This window comes from Haliaeetus leucocephalus, unplaced genomic scaffold (assembly GCF_000737465.1).
Source record: "Haliaeetus leucocephalus isolate CR32 unplaced genomic scaffold, Haliaeetus_leucocephalus-4.0 Scaffold932, whole genome shotgun sequence".
Lineage (NCBI taxonomy): Eukaryota > Metazoa > Chordata > Aves > Accipitriformes > Accipitridae > Haliaeetus > Haliaeetus leucocephalus.
The window spans coordinates 3,934,051-3,959,065 of NW_010973368.1; the positions used below are offsets into that span (position 1 = coordinate 3,934,051).

Sequence of the window (25,015 nt, forward strand, 5' to 3'; positions counted from 1 at the left end):
AAAGTAGTGAGACTTGCTCTCAGACAGTCTGAAAAATCTCTCTGTAGGAAGGTTTAGTAGGGGATGAAATGAAGGCAACTAGGTGCAGCACATATTTTTGCCAGCATCCAATATAGCACCATTTTCTGTACTCACTGAAACATGATCCTGAAGAAGCAATAGATTTAAGTCCCCAGTTTCATTCCCAGCTCTAGTCAACCCAGCTGTGACACTGTTGAGTTCTTCTGCAATCAAGAAGGCAGGATATGATAATAGGCCTGTTGATCCCATCAAAGCAATGAGTTTCTTACTTGGCTGTTCCTGTGTGCTAAGGCTGAATTGGCCAGGCTTATGCTTCTAATCACATCTACGTTAATATGGTATGGAGCAAACAATAAACTATTGTACTACTTGAGTGGTGCTGACCTAGAGCTAAACACTTTAAAAAAAGTCTTCATTTGTATCTCATGACCCTCTCTCAACCATCTGTGTTGCTGCTCTTCATGAGCATTTAATTTTAGTAGTAGTAGGAGTTGACCTGTTTGGGTGAATGGTAGCCTTTTTTAGTATTGAACAGTGCTGGTCTGCTCCGTAATGAATTTTGCAGGACACTAGAATTTTGAGATTTTTAAAGGAATTGCTGTGCAGACTTGCTTGACATGAGTATGGGTGAGTCCATGCTTAGAGACTTAGGTCAGCCATACATACACAATACGCATATCCTATGTTGTTTTCTGGTTTCATAGATGACATGTCAAGGAAAAGCAGAACAGGTATTCCCTACACTTGTGTTGGTTTTGCGAAGCTTAATCCATTCTATTTTTATATCCTTACTGTCAGTCTTTGCTTTAAAGCCAGATTTTGAATCTGAAAAAGGTTGTCCTTAGAGCCCTCTGGCTACCATCAGATTCAGGAGCTCTGTACCTTCCAGGACAGGTCTTTTGATGATCCAATGTGCCAAGGTAGGTTTTGTAATATAACTATATCTTCAGAATTTAACAAAGCTGTCAGCTGAGTCTGAAGGGTAAAATGAGTTCAAGGGATAGTTCTAATGGTAACTCCTGTAGGAGTCTTATCTCTGCTCTGTTTTCCTTACTTGTCACTTCATAGCTCTAAATGGTACCTAACTGATAGTTCATGACTTAACACCCACAGCTGAGCTGAAAGAGTCAGGATCTGTTGCTGCAGAAGCTTTCTGGTTTCTTTAGGAAGCTGTTCTCAGCTTGGTAGCACCAGTTTTCTTTTTCAGGGTGCTGGGGCAGACCTAGGAAGAATTAAGTCTTCCAAAACCAGCTATAAAGAAATGATCAGCATTGTCAATTTATCATCAGTGGACTTGTGTTACCAAAGTCCGAATCAGCCCTGGCTTCTCATTGTTTCTGGTAGTGATGTTAAGGTCTTTAGCAGATAGATGGGAACATGGAAGTGAGGAAGACCAGGTTATTGTCTCTTAGTTTGTTTGGGCCTAAGGTTGTTGGGATTTAGGAGCTTGAAATCAGAAGAACTTGGGCTAATGAAGTCAGGAAACATGCTCTCTTTCTCCTTCACGTCATGTACCCATGTATCTATGGAGTCTGCTGGCTTTTATTTTAATCTACCTGCTACTACATTTTCTTAATTTGGCCACCTAAGTTTGTTGAAGAACAAGTAGCAGCATATCTACTCTGCTGTTTCCCAGTGGCATAAGGGAAGTGATGTCCAAAGGTGGTTATTGGGATGTTAACCTCTTCACTCACTATGATCTCACATGCTGGGTTGAAGAACTTTCTCCTTCATGGGTGATTATTTAGGTTTATAAAGGCAGCCCAATTTGCATCAAGACTCCTGTTCTTTGCTGTTAGCCTTGAAGATGGCCTTATTAGGTTTTCTGACTTCAGAATAGAAGGATGATTCCAAGTCTGATTTTGGTACAGGTGATGAGTCCAACTGTAATCTTTCATTCACCAAAGAAAGTAGTGGTTTATGAAGGAGGGCAACCAAGATGTTGAAAGGTCTCAAGGGCAAGACTTACAAGGAGCAGCTGAGGTCACTTGGCTTCTTCAGCTTGGAGAAGAGAAGGCTGAGGGGTGATCTCATAGCAGTCTACAACTTCCTCAAGAGGGGCAGCAGAGAGGGAGGTGCTCATCTCCTCTCTCTGGTGACCAGTGATAGGACATGAGGAAATGGAATCAAGCTGTGTCAGGGGAAGTTCAGACTGGACATTAGGAAAAGGTTCTTCACTGAGAGGGTGGTCGGTCACTGGAACAGGCTCCTCGAGGGCACCAACCCTGTCAGAGTTCAAGGAGCATCTGGACGATGCTCTTGGTCATATGATTTGGTTTTAGGTAATCCTGCGAGGAGCAGGGAGTTGGACTTCATGATCCTTATGGGCCCCTTCCAACTCAAGACACTCTATGATTCTACACAGGCACCCTGAAATTAATCCATTTCTGAAGACTTTATTGGGAATGTGACTAAGTGTCCTTCAGGCTCCAGTAGAAGGAAAAAAAGGTTGAGAGGTAGTAAGTGATGGACTTTCTCTGGTTACTTATTGTGGAAAAAGTGCCCCTAAATGAGGTAATTGCAGTTTGGCCAAGCTAGTGTGACAAACTCTGGCAGGTGCAGGCTGCATCTTGTGAGGTAGACAAGAACACTAACATGTGGAATAATTCTGTCCCCTCTTGTAGGGTTCTTTCCTGTAATAACACTGAGAGATAAAGCCTTTCTCTGATAAAACAAAGTTTTCTAAAAAAGGGAGTTAAGCTGTATTATTTGGAGTGCAAGGCAAATTACTGCATAAGACTACAGTACCAGTACTTTCCTCAAAGCCTTTGGTGTCCGAAGTAGAAGCTTCTGTTCTATTACTTGATATGACAGAGTATGGCCTTTTGCCTATCAAAGCCTAAACTGTTTTGTTGGCCTTTTGTAGAGTAATGGGAATAATTTGGGACCTGGTTGTGATAGCCCCCAAGATGTAGATGTGTTCATGTCCCCATAACTGTTAAGATGTGCTCTACCAGAGTTGAAGCAGGTACTGTACCATCACTAGATAAAATGGAGTTCATTTACAAAATACTATGTAGTCTCTGAAGCCTCAAGTTTGGCAATATGTTCAACAAAGGAGTACGTCCATCACTATACTCTTGGAAGTTTTTCTCCCTTGCACTGACTGGTTGCTGCTTTGGATGAAATTGTAGCACAATTAACTTTTCTAACTGAAGCTCCTTGATACAAGTTGTCTATAAGCATGGTCTGCAGGATTCCTTCCTTTATAAAGCACAGAAGAAGTAGGAAGGAAAAAGGGAAGACTTGAATTTCAGTGGCACAGGTGTAGTTCCTTGGATTAGGAATGTCCTTAAATATGCTTCTGCTTAAAATGAGAAAATAATTTTTTATTGCAAAAGCAAAAGAGTTGCATACTGTGCAGCTTTTTTTCAGTGTATATGTGTCCCTTCATAACCTCAGGTTGCCTCCATTCGGTTGCAGACTATGTACTTTGCAGTAAAGCTTTCTTCTTTTTTGTTCAGTGAACAAGCTGAAAACAAAGACTAGAATTACGACTGCAATACCTGTGACCCTCTAGGAACTGAGCTTATTCATTCTATGCAAAATCATGAAAACGTTGTTTGCGCTACCAGGCTATCACTTGTGACTTGGTTTCTAGACTTAAGGAGAATAGCAAATTCTTTGGGGAGATTTTCTAAAAGGGAGTGCCAGTGCAGTCTTTGACAGGATTATAAACCAAACTTGGAATACATGGTAGTTTACCAGAACCAAAAAGCTTGAGACCATGTCTCTAGCCTTCCTCAGTCTTAAATAATGACATTGGCAAAAAAAAAAAATCTCTGGCTGAACTGTTGCTGTTAAACTTCAGTCTGAAGCTAGCCCTTCTCTTGGGAGGATGGAAAGCTCGGTCAGCAGTGACTTCTCTATGGGGGTTGGAGGGGAGAGGCAGGCTGTTCCTGCTGAGTCTTGGCAACAGCTGGTACCTCCTGATATAATCCCAATCTCTTTAGCAAATGTCAAGGGTGAAACATGTTTTTGTGGATTGTAGTAGCAAGAGGAGGGGAGCAAGGGAAGGCACTGTGGAAACTTGCTATCTTAGTTTCTTCATATTCTTCCCTTAACAACAATAGTGGTACAAGGTGGATTGTCATAAACCTACCATTGCCACAGCCTGAGGCATGTGTTTCTCTCTGTCATTCTATTTTCTTTACTCTCTATAGAGTGAAATGACAAGCTTGCTTAAGTTGGTAATTGCAGAGGATATACTTCTGATCTTGCTGTGCTCATGTGATTCTACATCTTTGCTGCCTGTGTATTTATTTTTACAAATGATAGTGGAGTTTCATAGTAGAAAGGATACTTCTTCTGTGTTTAATCTAGGTATTGCATTTTCCAAATGTGGAAGAGGGCCAAGGAGATATTTCTAGGATAGTTGAAACCACAGGTAATTTATCTTCTGTTTGTGCCCTAGTATCCCAGGCAGACTTGAGAACCCCTTTGTGCTAAGCCCTATGTGGGAACCTGTGAGGCTTGATTCTGTTGCCAGAACATGGATATTGTGTAACTCCTGGTGCCCTGAGGTAGCAAACATCTGTCCAGGGGTTGTAGATATGACCTAGAATACATGAAGCTTGGGGCATTATGGAGCAGCAGTGGAGTCTTCCTAGGAGACCCTAAGGCATTGCAGATGGCATTAGATGTCTGTGTTTAACAATGGAATTGAGTCAACAGGGATGCCGTGAAGAGCTTTCTGTCCTAATAAACAAGGCAGACACAAGGGAAAGGAGTGTAAAGCACCAGCAGCATGGTCAGGGCTAGCTAAGGTCAAGAGGTTTCCCATATGTATTTGTAAAAGTGGATGGAGTGAGTGAGTGACTGGATGGGAATGAGAGAGGTTTAAAGAGCAAGTAGTTTGGAAGGGAGAAAAGTGTGAGAGAGGATGACAAAGTCAGGGGAGCCAAAATGCTAGCAAAGGTCCTTTGAGGGGCAGAGGGAGGGAATGGCCAGCAGCAAAAGCAACAGCTAGTAAAAACAAAATGCTCTGCTTCCTGGCTGGGGTTGGGAGGTTGCAGACCAGCGGCTGCCACAGGCCCACTCATTGCTTCTCTGCTTTGGGCATGAGCTGCCTGTCCACTGGAGTTTGCTATGCCATTAAGAGTCACAGGTCTTCACCAAACCTGAGATTGTATTTTGAAATAGTGTATTAAAATAATCAGAAGTTTCTTCTGGTCAAAATGCTTTGCTGATGTTTACACTTGTAATCCCCACCTCCTCCTTTTCCCTCTACTGCAGCCTTTCCTGTCTGGGGAGCAAGAGAGCCAAATGTAGATTCAGCCTCATTTCTTTGGAGTGAACCAACTCCTTAACTCTCTGCTCTTTTGCTTCCCACTCAATGTCTGGCTACACAGTCTAGAAGAGTGAGCAGGCAATACTCACTCTGCTGCCATTTCCTCCCCTTCCAAGTCCCCCCCACAGCTCATTAACTTCCCATTATAAGCTACATGAGCTTTCGCACAGCTGTCTGCATAGGAAGATCTTGTCAAGCAGTCCAGCTCCCCGGAGCCAGCATCAACGTCAGGCAGGCGACAAAAGGCCAAGGCCAGAATTCAAGGAAAGCAGCATGGCAAAGAAATTCTCCTGCTTTCAGTCCAGGCATTAGGGAACTGGTTAATTCCATGGAAATCCTTCTTCTCTGCCAATACCCTGTTCTGCAGTGTTTTGAAAAAATGTGCATAAGTTGCCCTGATGATCATTAACTATATTTCTTAATGCTGGAAGAGGGAATTGCATTAATGCCAACTTCTGATTTACAATTGTCTTTGTGTAGCATCTTTCTTGCAAATCTTTCCAAACTATAGAGAACGTGTGTATAGAGTGAAATAGTAAAATCAGTCTTGGAATGGGAAGCTGGCTTCAATCTGACCTGTGTAGAGCAGAACACATCTAGCAGATGTAATATGTTATGAATGTTTTAGAAACTAAGGAAAAAGTATTTCTATAGTAGTTTGCTGCAAAGTGGCAAGCTGTCAATAAGATCAAGAGTTATGGGAGGTTGTTCACGTAGAGGGAGCTGCCGAGGAGAAGGCTTTTGTACTCCTGGGGGGATATTGCAGAAAAACATACAGCAATAATTGAAAAGAAGCTGATGCTTGAAAGAAGCAAGATTTTCTATAGCTGACTGGAACAGTGAATTTAGGGATTAAAAAGTGAAAGGGAGAATGAAGTTTGGTTGTTTCCAGGATCCAATGGAAGAAGTAGATTGGACCTGCTGGGCTTGTGTCAATTCAAGAAATTCAGAAAACAAGTAGTAGAGTTCTGCATGAACTGCAGTTTGCGGACCGCAAAGACTTTAGTTTTTTTATATAATTCTTTCCTACGACTCATTTTCTGCTTGCCTTTTCCCCCCACAAACAGAATATATTTAATCCTGTTTCTGAGGAAGTGAAATTTCCCACTTGTGGGATGTTATTATTTGTTCAGTCTTAGAGAGTTCACTGGATTTAACATAAATTATATAGATAGAAATGACCTGACAGAGACTAATGTTGGACCTTATCTGAATGTTTGAAGGTGCAGTAAGGTAAACTTACAGTGTCTGCTGTGTTTTCAGAGCTGTATGGTTTTGATGTCCTTATTGATGACACTCTCAAGCCCTGGCTGTTGGAAGTGAACCTATCCCCATCATTGGCCTGGTAAGCGATTCCCAGTTTAATATGAGGCTGGGACTGTTGCTAGAGATGGTTGTCCTTGAAACTTGTGGTCCTAGGAGGGCATGATTTCATGATGCCTGCAGAGTATTTGTTCCACTGCTAATTGAGAGGGAGGATAATCCTTTGCTTTTCCCTTTGCATAAACAAACTTATTGCAGCAATAGGGTTTGAAAGAACCCAGTTGGGTTTCCATTTTCTTTTTAATTATTTCTCCTCCACAGTCCATCATCATTGTTAACACTTCATAATCTCCCATCATAGATAAATTTTGAAACTCTCCAGACTATTGTGTGGGCTTTCAATCTGCTTGGCTGAGTAGAAACTTTAAGATTTTGGAGTCCAAGCAGAGTTCAGGCATTATGTTTGACTTGATTACGTAGATGTATGCTCAGGCTCAAATTTTTGGTCTGGTACTGTCTTTAGCTAAAATCTAAAGAGTGAGTGTTGTCTTGGCCCTTATGCTGACACTCGTACTCTAATGAAGCTTGAGGATTTATTTCTTTAAATCTCCGACTATATGCGTTTGCTGGACTACTGTTTAACTTTACAGGAGCACAGATGCACAATACACTTTTGTAGTACTGTGAGTAATATTTCAGTTATGGCAGTATAAACAAGCTTTAAGTTATATGTTCCTGGAATAGCCATATCTGACCTTCCTCTTAATTTTTGTCTTTTTTTTCCCTCCTTCTTTATCCTGCATAAAAATTTTTTTCACACCATGTTCATAATTCTAGCTTCCATAGTACCCATTTTGTTTTCAGGTGCAACTAGAATGTTTCCACAATATTTAATTTCCTGGTTTAGTGGTTTGTGCTCACATATGTACACACTGAATTATTTGCATCCTGTATTACTTAAAACTCTAACTCACATCTGCATCCTTTGCTCTGCTTTGTTATGGTTGCCATTTTCTTTGTCCAAGCTGTTGGCATCTATTACTGTGCTGTAGAAGATGGCTGATTTCACTGCTCCCAAGGAATCGGACTTTGCCTGTCTGATCTGAACTGTATTCATTGATTTTTTTTTTAATTACTTTTTTTCCCGCTGGATAAAATTATGGATGCTTCCCATCTGTCCCCACTGTCTGACCTCTTCATGTCTATCACCTTCCCTAATCATTTGTTCCCATCCATTAGAACTAACCCATCTATTTTATGATTTTATGTGGAAGAGGCATAAGTAATTGTGGTTTTTAAGAATTCTACAGCAGCAATGTCAATATACTCCATGAAACGTAGCATAGGTACATTCAAAGAAAGTGCTTCTAGCCAAGCAGAGCTAAAACAAGGCCATACATTGCTGCATTAGAAGACTAAAGCTGTGAACAAGGATGAACAGAAACAGATTAATCTGTTGCTGTTTTGTCTTTACCTATGTGTGTGAAAATCACATAGTTTTCCTCCCATGTTGATTATGTCTGTGTTAAGGACCAATACAAAGAAACTGTATTGGAAGATATCTTGCATATTGATGCATTCCTCTCATTTAATGCCAGACAAATAGTTCCTCTTGTCCTCTGTTGCATGTGGGGATAGTGATGCTCCTTTGGACCTGAAGATCAAAGCTAGCATGCTCTCAGATATGTTCACTCTTGTAGGTGAGTGTAATAAAAAGCTCCTTCAACCTTTTCCTCATTTAAAAAAAGTAAAAGGTAGGTTTATGAGCTGCATGTTATCAGATAAGTATAATAGAGGAGAACTCCAGTTAAAGGAGAGCAACTGTATTTAGCACTGGAAAGTTATACATGGATGTTTCAGCTTCAGAATAATCTGGCTGTTTGTGATGCTTAGGTGCTATTAAGAGTCCCTAGTTTGGTATTTGAAGACACTACTCTTTCTCTTTAGTAGGTGACTTCTGTTTAGCCCTCAGAATCAGTATTCATGCATTTTTTTTTTAGGTTGAATGTGTGGGTTCTGGTTAGGCTATGTTAGAAGTGGAGTCATGATTGTGAAAGCTGCATGACTGTCTAGTGCACAGCACCTTTTAGGCATTCTTAGGACATCTTGGTTCAGTTACTTGACACAACTTACCCCTAATACTAAAAGATGCAGAATTGTCATCAGGTGGTCTGCTCAGCTATTTAAGAAATGGAGCCTATCTCTATGCTGCTATTCAGTAACCCATCTTATTGATTTAAGTACTTGGTTTTGAAGCAAGTTCCAGTGTTATTAAAAAAAAATGTAATGCAATGTACAGTTTGGGATTAAACAAAGCAAGGTATAAAAAAGAAAAAGCATCCTTTTTGGTCCTTGGGCAGGGACAGGAAGGTCATGTATAGACTGAGATCATTAACAGGAATGCTAGGTTTATATTTCAGGGTTTGCCTGTGTTAAAGTTCTCATGTGGCTCCTGATGCCCATAGGTTTCGTGTGCCAGGATCCAGGCCAGCGGTCAAGCCGGGCCATTTATCATTCATCTGAATCTGTCAGGAGAAATCCATACCAGAAGCTGCAGGTAAGTGACTTCAACAAGCCAGAGCTGAGGAGGATAGCAGGAAAGTCAGTCTCGTTGAATTTGGCTCACAGCTGAGAGAGCCAGTGAGGGAGTGAGGATATTTGGATTTCTAGGATAACTACAGAAGAGACTTGGGGGATGCACCTGAGCTATGTTCAGCCACTTTTGTTTTGTTGTGGGCAACGACCTTCCAGAACCCTAGAGCTTTATGAATGTCTCCAAGACCTCCTTCTAGGCAGAAAGAGCTTTTTGCACTTGGAATTTAAGCCTTCTTTCCCATTCACTCTTGGAACCTCTCACTTCCTTTCCTGTGGATCTTTGGACTGACGCCTCGTGTGGCTTGCTGTGACTGTTCATTACCTTTTCTGCTGAGATAGTGCTTTCTTAGCACTGTAGTGCTGCAGAGCAGTTGTTCTCTATCTTTTTCTGGTTATGAGATGTATTCCATAAATATCTGTGGAAGTGGAGCACTCACAAAAGGCAGGGAGATCCCCTATGTCATTTGGACTTTCAAATTCATTTCTCCTCAGGCAAATAGGCAGACGGTGTATCCTGACGTTCTCTGCAGCTGATGCATATGCTCCTGTGAGGGACATGCAACATGGCTCTGTAGCTCAAGCTGAATTAGGAAATGAGAAGTCATCTTTGTTCAGTGACAGCATACCAATACACTGTCCTTTTTTGGTATAGGGAAAACTCACAAAAATTGCAACATTTTGCTTCTTGTAAAACTTAGTCTTGAGTCACTGGGAGACAGGTGAATAGCTGGTAAGGTGAGATTTGAGTATCTATAAGATGCATGGCTGAGTCCAGAGCTTCTAAGGCCAATTTAATAGATAGATAGGTTTTCATACAGATCCCTCTGACCATAAAGGTGCTTTTTGTGGCAGACAGAAGGTACCTCGGATAAATTAGGAGCCATTCCAGAAAAAGTAACCTCTGTCTTAGAGTAATGCAATCAGACCCTGATGATTTGACATCTTCTATCTGAAAAAAATTATACAAGACAGTCTCAGAAAATTGAGCTGTTGGGAAGGATTGAATCTTTAAGGAGGCTTTAAATTTACAGATTTATTTTGCTTAAAAAACTACAAATAGGTGTAAGGCCTGGCCAGTTGAAATGTGTGAAGATTCATATGACAGAGCGATGGTTGAGATGGGATTAGTTTATCTTTTGGGACAGGTCCCCTGTACCTAGCTTTACAAGGAACAGGCTTCTAATCCAGTGATAAAGTTTTGCAGCATGTTCTTCTTAAATACCTAAATGGAAATCCCATGGCTAAATAGGTGTATAGATTTTTCCATGGTTCAAGAATGTTTTGGCCTGCTCTTTGCTGAATGCATTTTATGTCGTATTGTTGGATCTTTGATACTTCTGTTCCCGTTCTCAGTTGCAAAGGGTACTTTGAACCTCTTTTGTTTTTCTTAACTCCTTCATGATGTCTTAAGTTTTGATCATTCATGTAGGCCATCTTTAATCATTGTAAAAGTTGGTTCTTGGGAAAGAAATGCTGATACCAGCATTCTTGGTCATGAGATAGTTACTCTGTTTTCTGAGTTTCATCAGACTGGACTGCAAGTTCCTTGTGCAATTTCTTTGGTTTGACACTCTGAGAATTTCTCTCTCTAGGGAAATGAACAATTTAGCTGCTTCCTTTGTAACTTATTGTTGATTTGGGTTGGAGCTTTTTCAATTAATCGTAAGCAATAAAGGGACCTTGACCTGTTTTGTATAGACCAACTGTAGAGAAGAACTTGGCAGTAGCACATCTCGAAGTGATAGATAGGTCTCTTGAGAATCCTTTCTTACACCATTTGCTCCTCTTGGGCATTGGAGAGGATGAATACAACTGAAGGCAAGAAAGATCGAAGCTCCTATGATAATAGTTTTCTTTTGAACCTACCCCTGTCATTAAACTGGCCTTGCTTGTAGGCCTGTTGCTAGATAAGTAATACAGGGTACTTTTTGACATTCTGCTGATGTTTCTACACCTATTTTGGAATGTTAAAAAGCATCTTGTTCCTTCACAAGAACTGGAATATCGTTGAGATATTTAAATGAAATGGCTTCTGGAATGTCAGGATTTTTATGACTTTTTTTACCCCCTCTGTTCTATGAACAATTCTACTTGACAGCGTCTGTTTCTCTGTAATACATAGCTATTAAATAATTTCCTCTGGGTAATTCTTATCTTACAAAAATATGAATTTTGGTCATGAGAGTTGAGTTAATTCATCCATTCTGCAGAGCTCTTTTCTGTGTGCTTTTGAAAATTATATGTACGTCCAGATGCCTTTTGCACGGTTGAGCACATCTGAGGTTAGCGTTTGGAATGGGGACAGGATACATTTGCAGAGGATATGAGGAAGATCTGAACTGAGATGGTAGAAGCTGTTAGCTATATCTCTGGACTTCGGTTATACCCTTTTGCTTTAGGGTACTCATCGCTCCTCTGTAACTTGGGCAGGGATGATAGTGTCTTAGAGAACACAAGGGTTTTATTCTCTTTGTGTGTCTCTTGCAGCATCCTGTGTCTGCGCAGTCGCAAACAGCAAACACCAGGTTGGTAAGTAACCTTCAGCTCCCTTCACCAGTATAAGGGATGCAATTTCAAATGTTACCTTGTACAATACTTTTGGCACAATTGGTCCCAAAATATATTTTGTAGCTAAGTAGCCTGGTGGAGGGACGAAGTCAACAAGAAAAGAGGAAATGGACAGGTACTGGCATACGTTTCCATGTGGCAAGAGCAAAGGTTGGAAAAACATTTACATCAGTTCTAGCAGCTTAAAGAAAGAGTAGGTGAGGTGTGCTGAGAGTCAAGGTCAGCTGGGTCAAATCCCTCAAAGTTTTTAAGCCTACAAGTATTTCTGAACTGCATTTTAAAGAAATTGGATATAGATGTTTAAAGATAAAGTTGTCGTTCTGGTCATCAAATGATGAAGACAGTGGCAGCACAGTGTTCTGGATTTAGTAGGTCATTGAAAAGGAAGTGCAAAACCAAAGGAAGAGCTGGTGAAAACAGCAATAAATGGGAGTGTCACACCAAAAAGGAGGAGGAGGAGGAATTTTTGTCTTGTGTACTACAGGCAATGGAATAAGTCTGAATGGAAAGGATAGCACAGGTGAATCTGTATGGACAAAATTCAGGTGGCCCTATAAAAGAAGTAAGTGTTTTCCATGAGACAGTCATCTGAAGGAAACTGCAAAAATTTGAGAGTCAACTGGGTCAAAATAGATAAGAAGGAATTCTTAAAGATAGTGGAAACATGTAGAACTATTGTTAGCATAAATCAGACTGATCCACCTTTCTAAATGTCATATTTGGCATCCTCCTTGCAAGCCATATGGACAAATCAATGTTAGTTTACAATTCTAAGCACCTGGCTGTGTGGGGACATGGTAGGCATTATTTTGCTGCTGGGCTTCCTGCATGAACGTAATGGTGATGGTTCTCCTTTTTTTTTTTTTTTTTTTGAGGTTTCCCAGCAGGAAGGAAGGTAGGACAGATGGAATCATCTTGAGAACCTAATTCATTCTATGCTCTGTTGTTTGTATCATTCTGTGTTAGTTTAGCTGAGGCTGAGAGGAGAGTCTTATTGAATAATGAGGTTTCATAAAGAATAGGAAGGATCTTTGTGCCAACTGCTGTCAGTGTGCCAACTGCTGCTTAGGATAATTAGAATCATGTGGAAACCAGAGATGCTCACAGAATTTGGAGATAAAACAAAGTGGTTGGATTTATCTATACTTTTAAAGATAAGCTGGATCAAAAAGGAAACAAGATCTTTGTGAAGTTAGAGACATTTGTGCTATAGCCAGAGAGAATTCTGCAGTGAAACACTGAAAAAAGTGTTTGTGCAGAAGTTCAGTAAAGTTAGAGTTTTTTTCTAGCATTTTGACAATAGTATAGTTTGTTCTCAGATAGGAGCCAGAGCTTCACTAGTCATAGGAGCCAGAGCTGCCAATATGTAGGTATACATTTTCTGTATGTAATCAATGAAATTATCTCCATTGTATCCAGACAATTGAGATTATTTCATTGAAGTATTTCCTTAGTAAAGGAGATCATCTGATAGGATGAAAAATTTCCTGTAATATTCTCTTTGAGCAGCAGTTATCACATGATGATTGTTATGGTAGTGTCAGGAAATGGTTTTTAAGAGGAGGTTACCTAGCAGAAGATTTTAGAGGAAGTTATTAAAGTTGTTGAGCCGTGCTTTTTGAAATGGAGGCCAGGTTAGGAAGAAAGACTAAAAGCCTTTCAACTTGATGCCATCTGCAGCATCAAGCAAACCTGTTTGACTACTGACATTTTTATTTCTTCTGCAAATGCTTGTCTCCTACCTTCTCATCCAGATTGTCTCGTTTCCTCTTGTTTTATTTAATCAGTTTTCATTAGGCTTAACAAAATGTTTCAGCTGGCACCTGCTATGTCTGTTTTCTCTTTGGATCTTTCTGTGCCAATCACTGCAGTGTAACCCATTCTAGTGCAATGCCTGTTCCTTTTGCGGTGTTTATAACATTGGATAAGTGAGGAATCAATCCTTTTCATGCTGTTTGTGCCCTTTGCCTCCCTATTTCAGAATCTGCAAATTCTGAATAGCCGCTTATAATTTCTAATGAAACAGGGAGAATGGAATTCAGTTCCAATAGTCTTTACAAATAAATTTACAACCTGATCTTGCCATGAGTTTTATTTGTATCTGAGCACTATGGGATATTCCCCTGGTCATCCAGCTTAAGGTTTCTCATCTTTTTCTCTTCTTTCTAGATTAAGAAGTCTCTCTGTGCATTCTTTGCTCAGTATAGTGATAAAAGAAAATTTGAATTTTGTATAAAGGCATGAGACCTTCTCAGCTAGACTCTTAATGCTATTTTTACAGAGGTAGTTATCTGAACTGGGCCTAAGACCAGCTAAAATGTACTTGAGAACATGTTCAAAGATTTCAGTCTTGCTGGGATTTTAAGATTTTATAATCCTGCTAATGTGAAGACACTTTGAATTCCTGTCCTTTGTTAGAATTGATCAGGACTGCCCATCAGGTTAAGAATGAGCTTGGAGAGACTGTCTGCAAATTATTTCTTATTTTTTAAATTTGCATGTATCTGCAAATTTGCATGGTATATCTATGTACATATACAAGATCTGTCCGTTAAGTGTGAGAAGTAGCAAGACGAGATCCAGCAGTATAGTAACAAAAGAATTACAGGTGGTGAACTGAATTTTTCACTTTTCCCCTGCAACTTTATCTCATCAGTGAATTACAGTTCTGTTCTAGTGTAGCAACACAACTGGAACAGAGAATCATGGTTCTGGTACCATTGAGGTGTGAATCCAAGTGTATTTGGGGCCTGTGAGTGTGAAGCTGGCTTTTGGTGCCCCTTGGGTGAGAATTTTTCTGTATGAAATCCTGGCTTTGGTGCTTTTGTGTATGTCTCATGTTTTTCTGGAAGGGGCCAGGGGTGTAAATACTGGCACTGATGCCTGAATTGAGTCCTGCTGTGTTAAAAACTGGGAAAGTGAATACTCACACTTTGTGCCCGCTGCTGTGTGGACTCTTCAACCGCTGAAGTGTGGAATTGTGAATTCTGGCTGCAGTACTCTGGAGTGTAGATTCTGCTGGGAAGAGGATCCTGGAGTTTGAATGTAACTTTTTTTTTTTTAAAGTTGAGAGAGGAAAAGGGGAAAATCTGGTTTCACACTGTCTCTACAGCGTACCCGTCCTCTGTCTGCCAGTGATGCTGAAATTAAAAACCCAGTGCCCTCAGGCAGGGAAAAAGCAACAGGAAGGCAAGGCAGCTCTGTGCTAGGTCTCTCCATGGAGGAGGTAAGTAGGCTATTAAATACCTTTTATTTACCTTGGATTTCATGCAATATGTGGGGTTATTTGCTCAGCAAAAAACAAGTGCATGTATATGAAAAACATGACAGAAGTATAATTTTTGAAACAGAACTTCTGAGTTTTACTGCTGGTACTGACCTTGCCCTCAGTCATGCCAGGTGTGATAGACTCCTTCAGAATTTAAATGCAGGATAAAATTGCTTAAGGATATCATGTGTAGCCAGCCCACTCCCAGGACTGCAGTAATAGTCCTGTCCTCTGAAACTCAGAGATTTTTCTAGGGTTCATTCTTCATTGTATCTATTTTGCTGGCTATTTTTTTTTTTTTTCTTTTTATTCCAAGATAAAAGTTCTTCATCGAGTGAGAGAGGAGAATGAACGGAGAGGAGGCTTCATCCGGATATTCCCTACCCCATTAACATGGGACCTTTATGGGTAAGAATAAGAATCCAATAGGATGGCTCAGTGTTGCACTGATGCTCTGTGTTGAGGGATATTCTGTGTTAGGTATATGTAGAACAACCAGCTTAGCAATCAGAAAGACACATATTGAGGGTTTTGGTAGAGTTTATTTTAGTGTTGAGGATGTGTTTTTCTGATCCCTTGTTTTTAACTGCTGCTGCTTTGCCTAACTGCACCTTATGGAAGGCTATCAAGCATTGTTTCTGATGTTGCTTTTCTGTCAGAATAAAAATGTCTTCACTTCAGGTAATCTATTCCTGCTATCTGCTTTTACATCCTACAGCTGCATGTACTGTGTACTCTGTCATTAGGCCATCAACACAGTATAGGGCTACATCCTGTGAGTGATACTATGTTACGCTTTTCTAATTTTTTTCCAGTCTGTAATGTTTTTCTGTGTCTCTTGCCTCACCAGGAACTTCAGCTGAGAAGTGATAGCTCTCCTCCTTTCCTCTTTTCTGTTATGGTACAGCATATTGTCTCAATCCACTTCTGGGATGTTCTTTATAGATAATTTATTTCTGTATTAAGCTGCCTTTCATTGTGTTGAACACTATCTTGATACATCCTATATTTTGATTTTCTAGATCCTTTTTAGAGCACAAGACATCAATGAACTACATGCTGGCTACACGTCTGTTTCAGGACAGGTAGAAAGCTTTTCTATTTGGGAGAGAGGCAAAGGGCACAAACAGCATGAAAAGGATTGATTCCTCACTTATCCAATGTTATAAACACCAAATAATATAAAGCCTGCGATTTATGGGGGTGGTAATAGTTGTGTGTCTCTTCTCTAGTGTGCCAGTGACTGTGGAGGTTTCTCACATTTTTGTGTTGTGCTTCTGAATCCAAGGGCAAAAAGGACAATACACAAAGGGTGTGGGAGTTGTTGGAGTAAGAAGATGACTATAGACATGAAAAACCTTCAAGCACCTAGGTTTCTCTATGAAGGGATTATAGGTGGTCCTTGCTTAGCTTTTGTTTCAAATTAAAAGTCAGATTAGAGCTTGTCCTCATGTAAAGTAAGCACTGAAATTTACTCCAAAGGTTTAGTATCCCTATCTCTTAACCTGTGCAAACATTATTTGATGCCTCTTTCTCTGGGCTGTGCTTGGGTGGAAATGACAGTTCATGCCACTAGCTGAACTTCCATTGAGAGTTGTGTGCAATATCTTTCATTGTGTGTTTAACACCCTTCCTTCTCAATGGTTTTTCTTACCCAAATTTGAGATCCACAATAAAGTAACTACAGAGTAAGGCTAGGGTTGCTGACTGAGGAGGCAATATTTACAGAAGCTCTTCCTGCATCAGCACTGTAAGGTGGTTTGTTTGTGGTTTTTTGGGGTTTTTTTTTGTTTTTTTTTTCCTGTGTACTTTCAGGGGTGTGTCTAAAGGGTAGCTCCAAATGACACCTTCTCCAATTTAAGCCAGACAGATGCAAGCATCAGTTGTAGAACAGCTGCTCAGATTTCCTCTTTTTGAGCCTTTTTTTTTTTCTCCTTTAAGACAGAACTCACAAGGAATTCTGTAAATTTGGCCTTCTCACTGTACACCTGAAAGACTTCAGAGGCTTTTTAATCCAGGTGATGATCCAGAATGGAAGGTAATTTTTGCTGTTTTTCCCTTTGTAGGGGCAAGATGAAAAGAGACTTCATCACTGGGAGATCCCGGTAAATGGTTTCTTAATTAAATAATTTGTACTTTGTAGGATTTATTCTAAGTTTAGATTTCTACTGCTTCATCTTCCAAGTCCTGGGTCAATGTGTTTTCTACCTGAAATCCTTCAAACTAATTTTAGGAAAGTAAATACAGTGAGCAAAGAGTATCCCAGCATGTGGAGAGCTTAAGTTTTGTTGGATTGGACCTTAAAGTTGCTCCTCTTAGGCTTCCTACTTTGGCATTCCTACCATATTGATAAGCCTCACCATTGAACTCTCTCAAAAGATCCTGTAATGCATAAGGGGTTTGGACTTCATATACCTATATTCACTTCACTAGATCTAAAACATAAATGGAGCAACAGGAATTTTCTGTGGATGTTCCCACTTATATCATAAAGAACACTTTGCTGGATCTTTGTGCACTGGCAGAAGTTGTTGTTTGTCTCCCTTAAGGAATCTGGCAGGGCTCCTTCTCCCTTGGTTTAGGCAGAACTTGTAGAACAGTTGTAATTTTTCACTTAGATTATGTTAAAATTCTTATCTCTGACCAAACAGTGAAGAACAAGCTGTCTACATGAAAGGTTCAGAAGACAGGACTCGGGTCCACGTGCTCTCTTCCCACTCCCATCCATTGTTTTGTACTCTTGCAATTCAATTTTCCCTATTAATTGTGCCTTGACCTGCTGCATGATGGACAGATGCTGCTTAGTCATGAAAGCATGACACTAGATAAGTGCGTTTTGGGGCTTTGAGAGATGATGTTCTGTAAAGTACTTGGAAGACTCACTTCAAACTTTCACAGGCTTTAAATAGAGCAAGGTTAGACGGATCATAAATATTTCTTCCCTGTGTCAGGAAAACTGTTTCTTGAAGAAATTTAATCTACTAAGTCTCTTGTATCACCAGGGAGAGAAGTATAAAGGGAGATTGAGGATGTCTGTGTATTATGCTTCCCAGAGCAGGTCTTAATGGAAGGCTGGATATGAAGCTGGAAGCTGTAGACTCTCATGCTCTCTTTTATGAGAGAAAGCTTGTTTCACTGGAGTTACGGAAGCGCCGGCGATGTCATGGCAAGGCTAGAGCAGCACGGACAAGATCATCAGGTATGCATGGCTAGAGTCTTAGATGAGTGGCTAGTCAGAAACAAGCAAGCAAGGACTTCTTAATTTGAAATGCGAGTGAATGGGGTTGTTCTGGCCTTTGTAGTCCCTGAAGGGATTCACAGATCGAAGTTAATAGTTTTCATTTCAAGTGTTAAGAGGAATGAAGTGAAAACTATTATGAGCTTCCTGCTTCCTTAGTGCCTAGAATTTCAGTCCCACCATTCCACATCCCCAGGTATATGACTAAAGGTAATCAATATTTTCTTGAAGATGAGCTTGTGGTTGCATTTGGGGTACAAGAATTCAACAGTATGTGTGCCTCTATAGTCCTCCAGCTTTTTAGAGAAAGGTGAAAACTTGGGACCTTCCAGGCTGGTTCTCCTACACAGCATTGACTCTGAGCTGTTGCAGAGAGAGAAATCCTTCTTATCCAAGCTGATGTGGGAAAAACTTAAAAGGGTACAGAGGTTAATGGTCCTCACAAGTGGCTGTTCCTGAAGCCTTTATCTAAATTCTTTCTAGTAGCTATGTGATACTGACTGCAGTGGGAGAGATTGTATGTTATAAAATGATTTTTGGTGCTATGTTAAGGTATGTGATCTTTATTGACACACGTAGAAGTTTAGATTTCATAGATTTGATTTTTCTGACGCACAAAAGTACAAAAATTGAGCATATATGTCAAGTGTAAGTGTATATATATATGTCAGTGTATATATATATGTAAAGATTAGGATAAAATATAGGAAAATGCCTTTGTTTCTCTTTTTTTTTTTTTTTTCATTTGTAAAGTTAAGACAAGAATCTTGGTCTGTCTTCTCTGATATTGGGAAAATGGGCTTCTCAACTGTTCGATACACAAGCAGAAAGGCAGAAAGAATAATAAAGGGCAGCAATAGTTAAGATGCCATTCTAAAATTGTGGTGTTCTGTCCTTCTAGCGGAAGAGAGTTTAGAAGTAAACCAAAGGGTATAAATAGCAGGGCAGTCCTCCCCACTTCTTTTTTTTTTCTTAACCAGCATAGGTGATTTGTCCTACACTACAGGGGCATCAGAAACAACAAAGCTGTCCCTCAAGTCAGATGCAGAAGGTGAGGAGGAAGAGGAGGTGGATGCAGGTGAAGATGAAGAGCTAGATAGAACTGTTGGCTCTCTTTCGGACACCCAGGTGAAAAGCAAGCCAAAGCTGTCTGACTTGGTGAAAACTGCTTGTAAGGAGAGTTTGCCAGAAAAACTCGACAAGAAAACCGGAGATGGAGGAGAGCTGTTCCTTCAAAAAACAGACTCAGGATCTCAGTTTAACTTGCTGCAGATTCTTCAAAAACATGGGAATCTGAGGTGAGAGATTCCTGCATATTGCCTTGAGTTTTGACTAGCAGCTAATATTGGTTAAAATATGGAGGATGTATGCTTAGTGCCGCATTATGAATGAGTGTGAGGAGATAAGAGGACCCTAGAGAAAGGACCCTGGACTTTTGTCTAGCTGTGGGCTGCCTTAACAGCTAGTTGGCACAGAAAGGAGATAGTTGCAAAAACTGAGAGTTTACCTAAATGCCTGACCTGTTGGATCAGTATAAAGCATAAGCCGTAGTGTCCATTGTTATTCTTTAATCTGGTGATGTAAGCTGTTCTTTGGTCAAGTCATGCTTCTAAAATGCCTCTCTGTCTTAACTCAGGATGCCTGCTATTGAATTCTAAAGTTAATCTTTTAGTTCTTTGCATTTCCGAAGAAGTGGGTATAAGCATATGTTAAACTATCCAAGAAAGGTTGGGTAGGAATATCTCAGTGCTGCCTCTCCATAGAATTAGTTTTTTCATTTTTGTGCTTTTATTTTTGGTGATAGAATTTTTACCTCTAATAATAATCTGTGCTCAAGGTTATCACATCCTGAGAGCAAGATAGGAGGTCATTTGAAAGTGACAAGTTACTGAAACATCTCATTGCCTGCTGTTAAGTATGACAGTGTGGGGCAGACTATGTTCTGATGCATGGCTTTGTTGCTTGAAAAAAAGAGAGGTGCTGGAGGAGATTGTATAGAATAACACCAACCAGTGTCCTACTAAATGTTTAGAAGCATGATCCTCCCCTTAAATGTGGGTAGTAGAACTGTCTATTTGCAGGTGGACAGGAAGGGCAAAAAGAGCGATCATATATATCTGTGTAGGAGGATTTTACATCTTCTAGATAAGAAGCAGCGTTATGTTTTCTGTGAAAAATGTCCAAAGGTAGAGAAAACAACTGTTGCTTGTTGTTCTGTTTAGTTTCTGAGAGCATTTATGAATTATCAAGTGCATTTAGGGATTGTTCTAATGTCTTCTTGTGGCAAGGACATTTGCTGTCATGACAGGGAAGATTCTGAAACGTGTTTGAGGACAAACATAACAATGCTGTCATCTACCTATATATAGATCTGACTCCTGCTGAGAACGTAAGCTTTGTCTGGTGTTCCTGGCAGAATTTTGCTCAGCACCTGGAACTGTTGGGATTCCCCACAGAAGTGTGGAAGGCTTGTGGTGACCTCATGTTCCAGGATTGTGCTGGGCTTGGCCCCATCTGATCTGTCATTGATGAAAGCTTTGCTCGTGGGGTCAACAGGCAGAGGAGCTGAAGTAATGAAATTTTCATCCAAAAGAAACCAGGCCTATTCCAGTCAGTTTTTGTAAGTGGTAGGACTTCTCTCTCTCCTTTAGTTGACCCAATGAGGCAGTTTCTCTGCCTTCCACACATTGGGTGGTAAAGAGGTAATAGTCAAATGAAACCTGTTTCCCCAACTGTGCCATTCCCAGGGAAGTAAAGAGAAAATGGGGTTACTGGTTCCTGCATTTAAGGCCTCAGGTTTCAATATTCCACACACTGGAGGAGAGGCAGTGTTATACAAGGACCTTCTTCAGTTTCCCATTTTGTAATCACAGAAGTATCAGGTACAGACAAAGAATTGTATTACTGTGCTGATGTTGATAATGTCGGGGGGGTGGGGTGTCCTTAATTCCTGCCAGCACAAATTTTGAACTCCTTGTCATGAGATGTTTGAGTTATACCTAAAACAAACCTGGCAGCCCTAGAGAGCCATCAGGGGAGAGCCTTTTCTGATACATGGTGGCTTGATGTATAAAATATTAGTTCTTAGTCAGGGTTCAGGATCTTCTCCTGATGTTCCAGACGTGGGAAGAGAAGGTAGGTGTGGTGACTAGCAGCATACAGAGCTCGGAAATGTTACAAGGTCTGCTGTGTATTCTGGAGTTCACTGCAAGACAGGAATTGTAACCAGGTATTTTTATCATGTTTTATTTACTGCAGTACTGGTACAGCTATCCACAGAGGATGTTACTTTGAGACTCTTGTGAACTCATCATTTGCTTAGCCCTTCTTTAGACCTGGCATGGTCTTTCAGAAGCATCAAAAGCTAATGATTAAGCAGATGCATGAATACTTTTAATGTATTTTATTTTAACTTCAGTTCTTATCTAAATTGATACATCGATCTCTATAAGTGCTATTGTGTTGTATGATTTCTATGTAACACTGTAATGAAGTGTTCATGAAATTTACAGACATATAAAACAGGAAGACCAAATTTCTGGACTGAGTTTTCAGGGACTAGTGTACATGGACTCATGAGGACCATATAAATACCTGACAATATTTCTAAGAAGCAGAGAACAAGTAGAGGAAAAAATGGTGAGGTTCCTCAGGAATCAGTCTGAGGCTGATTTTAGTAATCAATTCAAGAATGACACAAAATGTAGAAATGTGCTAATGAATTTTGATGATGGAAAAGATTTGGGAGTTATTACCATGAGAGAAAAGTAGTGGAATAAACATGCTAAGAACTGGGTGACCATAAGGATAGGAATAATATAACTAGGATGAAATGCAGTAGCACAAAGTGCAAGGGCATGCTTTTAGGAACTAATAATTTACTGCAGAAATTCTATCAGCTGCAAATTAATTATAAGGAAAAATATCTTGCATGCTTGTTGATCACAGGATTGCAAAGCTCTAGCTCATGCATGCATGAAAACACCAAATGTGGTCTAGGGTTTATCACTTGAGATACTTCTGAGACTTTATGTGGAATATAGTATACAGTTGCTATCACCCATGTTCATGGAAGATAAATTGTGACTGGAACAGGTCGAGACAAGCTGCTAGTCTCATCGTGTCACCAGTGTGGGTGCTTTGTTAGAAGACACTGAAAGATGTGGATAGTTCACACTAATAAAATGAAAACTATGAAAGAATGTAATTGATGTTAATAAATACATTCAAGGAAGGAGCCTCATCAGGGATGAAATTATTTACGATACAGGACAATGTGGGAGAAAGAAAAAGCAAATATAAACTGCTCATCAATGAAGCTAGGCTGGGTAGTAAAAGAAGGTTCCTAATTACTAGAACAGTTAAGTTCTGGAATAATATTTCAGGAAAGTAATGGGTTGAAAACTCTAGTTTGTTTTAAGATGAAACTTAATAATTTTATAGAAAAGATTAGGAGACTGCCTGTGATAGAAGGGGAATTTGTCACTGTCACTAAAGTCCATCTGTTTCTACATCCTTATGAAAAGGAAAGGAGAAATCATGCTTGGCAATTCAAGGGACAGCTTGTAGTGAGTATGGGGAAAACTATGAGGAAGAGTGGAGATTGGGAGAGCAGAATGTTGGAGGAGAGGGTTTAGGCCAAGATGACAATGAACAGAATTAGGCAAAACTTTCAGCGATTTCTTTCACAACAGATGCATACGCTAAAGTGACTACCATTGTAAGGGAATGAGAAGCAATGTGTCCCTCCCAGTCCTACCCCAGTCCTCTCCTCAGTTCATGCTCACAGCTTCCCAATATGTTCAGCCAGCTGCACAGCAGATTTTGCTGATGTTCTTTCATTCTTCAGTGATGCCTTGCTCAATGATATTTGGCTTGTGTCCTTGGGCCAGCAGAGGAAGAGCTCACTTTCACAGACTTAATTCTTTCATTTCCGATGGGAATCGCAGGGCCTTTGTTATAACTCTGGCACCAGTACCAAGCTCTTTATGTATTTTATGGTCTGCTGTTGTGGTGTTCAAAATGTTTGTGAAGACACAGGCCCAAGAGAGCCTTGAATTTGGTTTAAAAATACACAGTTTTGCTGATGTTCATGTTATTGGCTTTTGGAGGAGAGTAGCTAAGGCTGTGAAAAGGCAAGAAGAACATTCCATTTTTAGAGATGATCTTAGAACTTAGAGTGTCTGCTGTTTTTTGTATCTCCTGCAATACCTACCCCATCTTGGTGAACTGAAGGTCTGCTTGAAAATACTTGTGGGGTGAAGGGGTCCTCTTTCCCTTGAGCTTCAACATTTGTGCACCTAGGTGGTCCTTGCTGACTGTACTTTGGTCCATAGGCTGTGCCTGACTGCTGGAACTCTTCCCATTACTACTATGAAGATAGCTAACTGATTCTTTTGGTCCACAGCAAAGTGCAAGCTCGCAGGGCTTTCTCTGCCTATCTACAGCATGTTCAGTTGCGACTGATGAAGGAGGCTGGTGACCAGATCCAGAATCCCACCTGGGCTGCCAAAGAGGATGAGCAAATGGTAAGAAGCTTTGTGTTGGCCAGATGGAGAAGCCAAGCTGAAATCTGCCTTAAGAGTTTTGAGGTCAATTCCCATCCTTGGAAGAACTGAAGTCCAACTGAGATTATAGTTGTCTATCTTTGTCCACCTGCCAATGCTGTATTTTTAATATACAGACAAGGTAGGACTGCTGACTGACATCTGAGCAGCAATAGAGTAGACAGCTCTTAATGACTAGAGTGTGGTTGACGTTCAAGCTGCTCAGATTTTTCATTGGTTCTCCTTCACTGATCTCTGAGCTTACCTGCTTTTGAATTCTTCTCTCTAAGATTCTTTAAGATTAATTGGCAGTATCCAGTTTCTGCTGCGTTAAACAAAGCATACATCTACTCAAATAGAACAGGTACCCAGTTAAGCTTTTTCTCCTATGTACTGTTTTACTCTTTGCAGGCATCTGCGCTTAGGAATCTTCCTTGCATTCTAGATAGAGGAAAAAGTAAAAGCCACTGAGGAGAGAAAGTTACTTTCTAGCATAGGCGGTTTTGGTTTTTTTTTGTTTGTTGTTTTGGTTTGTTTTTTTGTGTTTTTTGTTTGTTTGGTTTGGTTTGGTTTTTTTGAAATGTGGTGAATTTTCCTAGGCAGTATTTTAAGGCCCTATATTTAACGTATATACATTTTAAAGAGTGCAGCAAGCCCAGATACCCTCACAAACTTTTCTAAAAGAGCTTTGTACTGTAGGCTCTTGAGCTTTCTGCAAATCCAAATGTATCCTTGCTGAATGTATGTTGCAGGGAAACAGCCAATGCAGTTCAGAGATAAAATTGTGTGTCAGGAATAATCAGTCGACTCAGTGGAAAATGTTACCCCTGCTCTTTCCAAGTGGAAATTAAATCTGGCTTTTTGAGAGTCACTTTGTCTGCTGTACTGTGAAAAATAATGTTTAAAATAACAGATCAAACCAGCCTGGAGTAATGGCAGTGAGAGGCGAGCTGTGAAATCCAATAGTTTGGCTGTGAGGCTGCTCATTTATGCATTAGCAGAGCTCCTAACCAAAAGCAAATCCAGAGGGGAGACAAAAAGGGTTCAAAACACCCACAGGATGCATCTTGCCTTAGAATCTGCTTTGCCATATGTTTCCCCTACCAGAGGTCAAACAGACATGGTGGGGGATTGGAATTAAATGGCTGTAGATGTAGTCATCTGTTGCTGTGGCGAGTCTGTGGCAATAGTATACATACATGAAAAGTGATGAAATGGAGCTACAT

At 40.3% G+C, this 25,015-nt stretch overlaps 1 protein-coding gene across 1 annotated transcript in view; it reads left to right on the forward strand.

Annotated features, from left to right (window-relative positions):
- TTLL5 (tubulin tyrosine ligase-like family, member 5) overlaps positions 1–25,015 on the forward strand; it is a 136,273-nt gene that overhangs the window by 30,960 nt on the left and 80,298 nt on the right. The window contains exons 13-23 of the mRNA XM_010583727.1: positions 6,575–6,656; positions 8,213–8,274; positions 9,040–9,131; positions 11,657–11,698; positions 14,850–14,963; positions 15,322–15,413; positions 16,028–16,090; positions 17,072–17,110; positions 18,059–18,204; positions 19,250–19,541; positions 23,651–23,771. Of these exons, the coding sequence (XP_010582029.1) occupies positions 6,575–6,656; positions 8,213–8,274; positions 9,040–9,131; positions 11,657–11,698; positions 14,850–14,963; positions 15,322–15,413; positions 16,028–16,090; positions 17,072–17,110; positions 18,059–18,204; positions 19,250–19,541; positions 23,651–23,771 (1,145 nt within the window). The remainder of the gene's footprint in view (positions 1–6,574; positions 6,657–8,212; positions 8,275–9,039; positions 9,132–11,656; positions 11,699–14,849; positions 14,964–15,321; positions 15,414–16,027; positions 16,091–17,071; positions 17,111–18,058; positions 18,205–19,249; positions 19,542–23,650; positions 23,772–25,015) is intronic.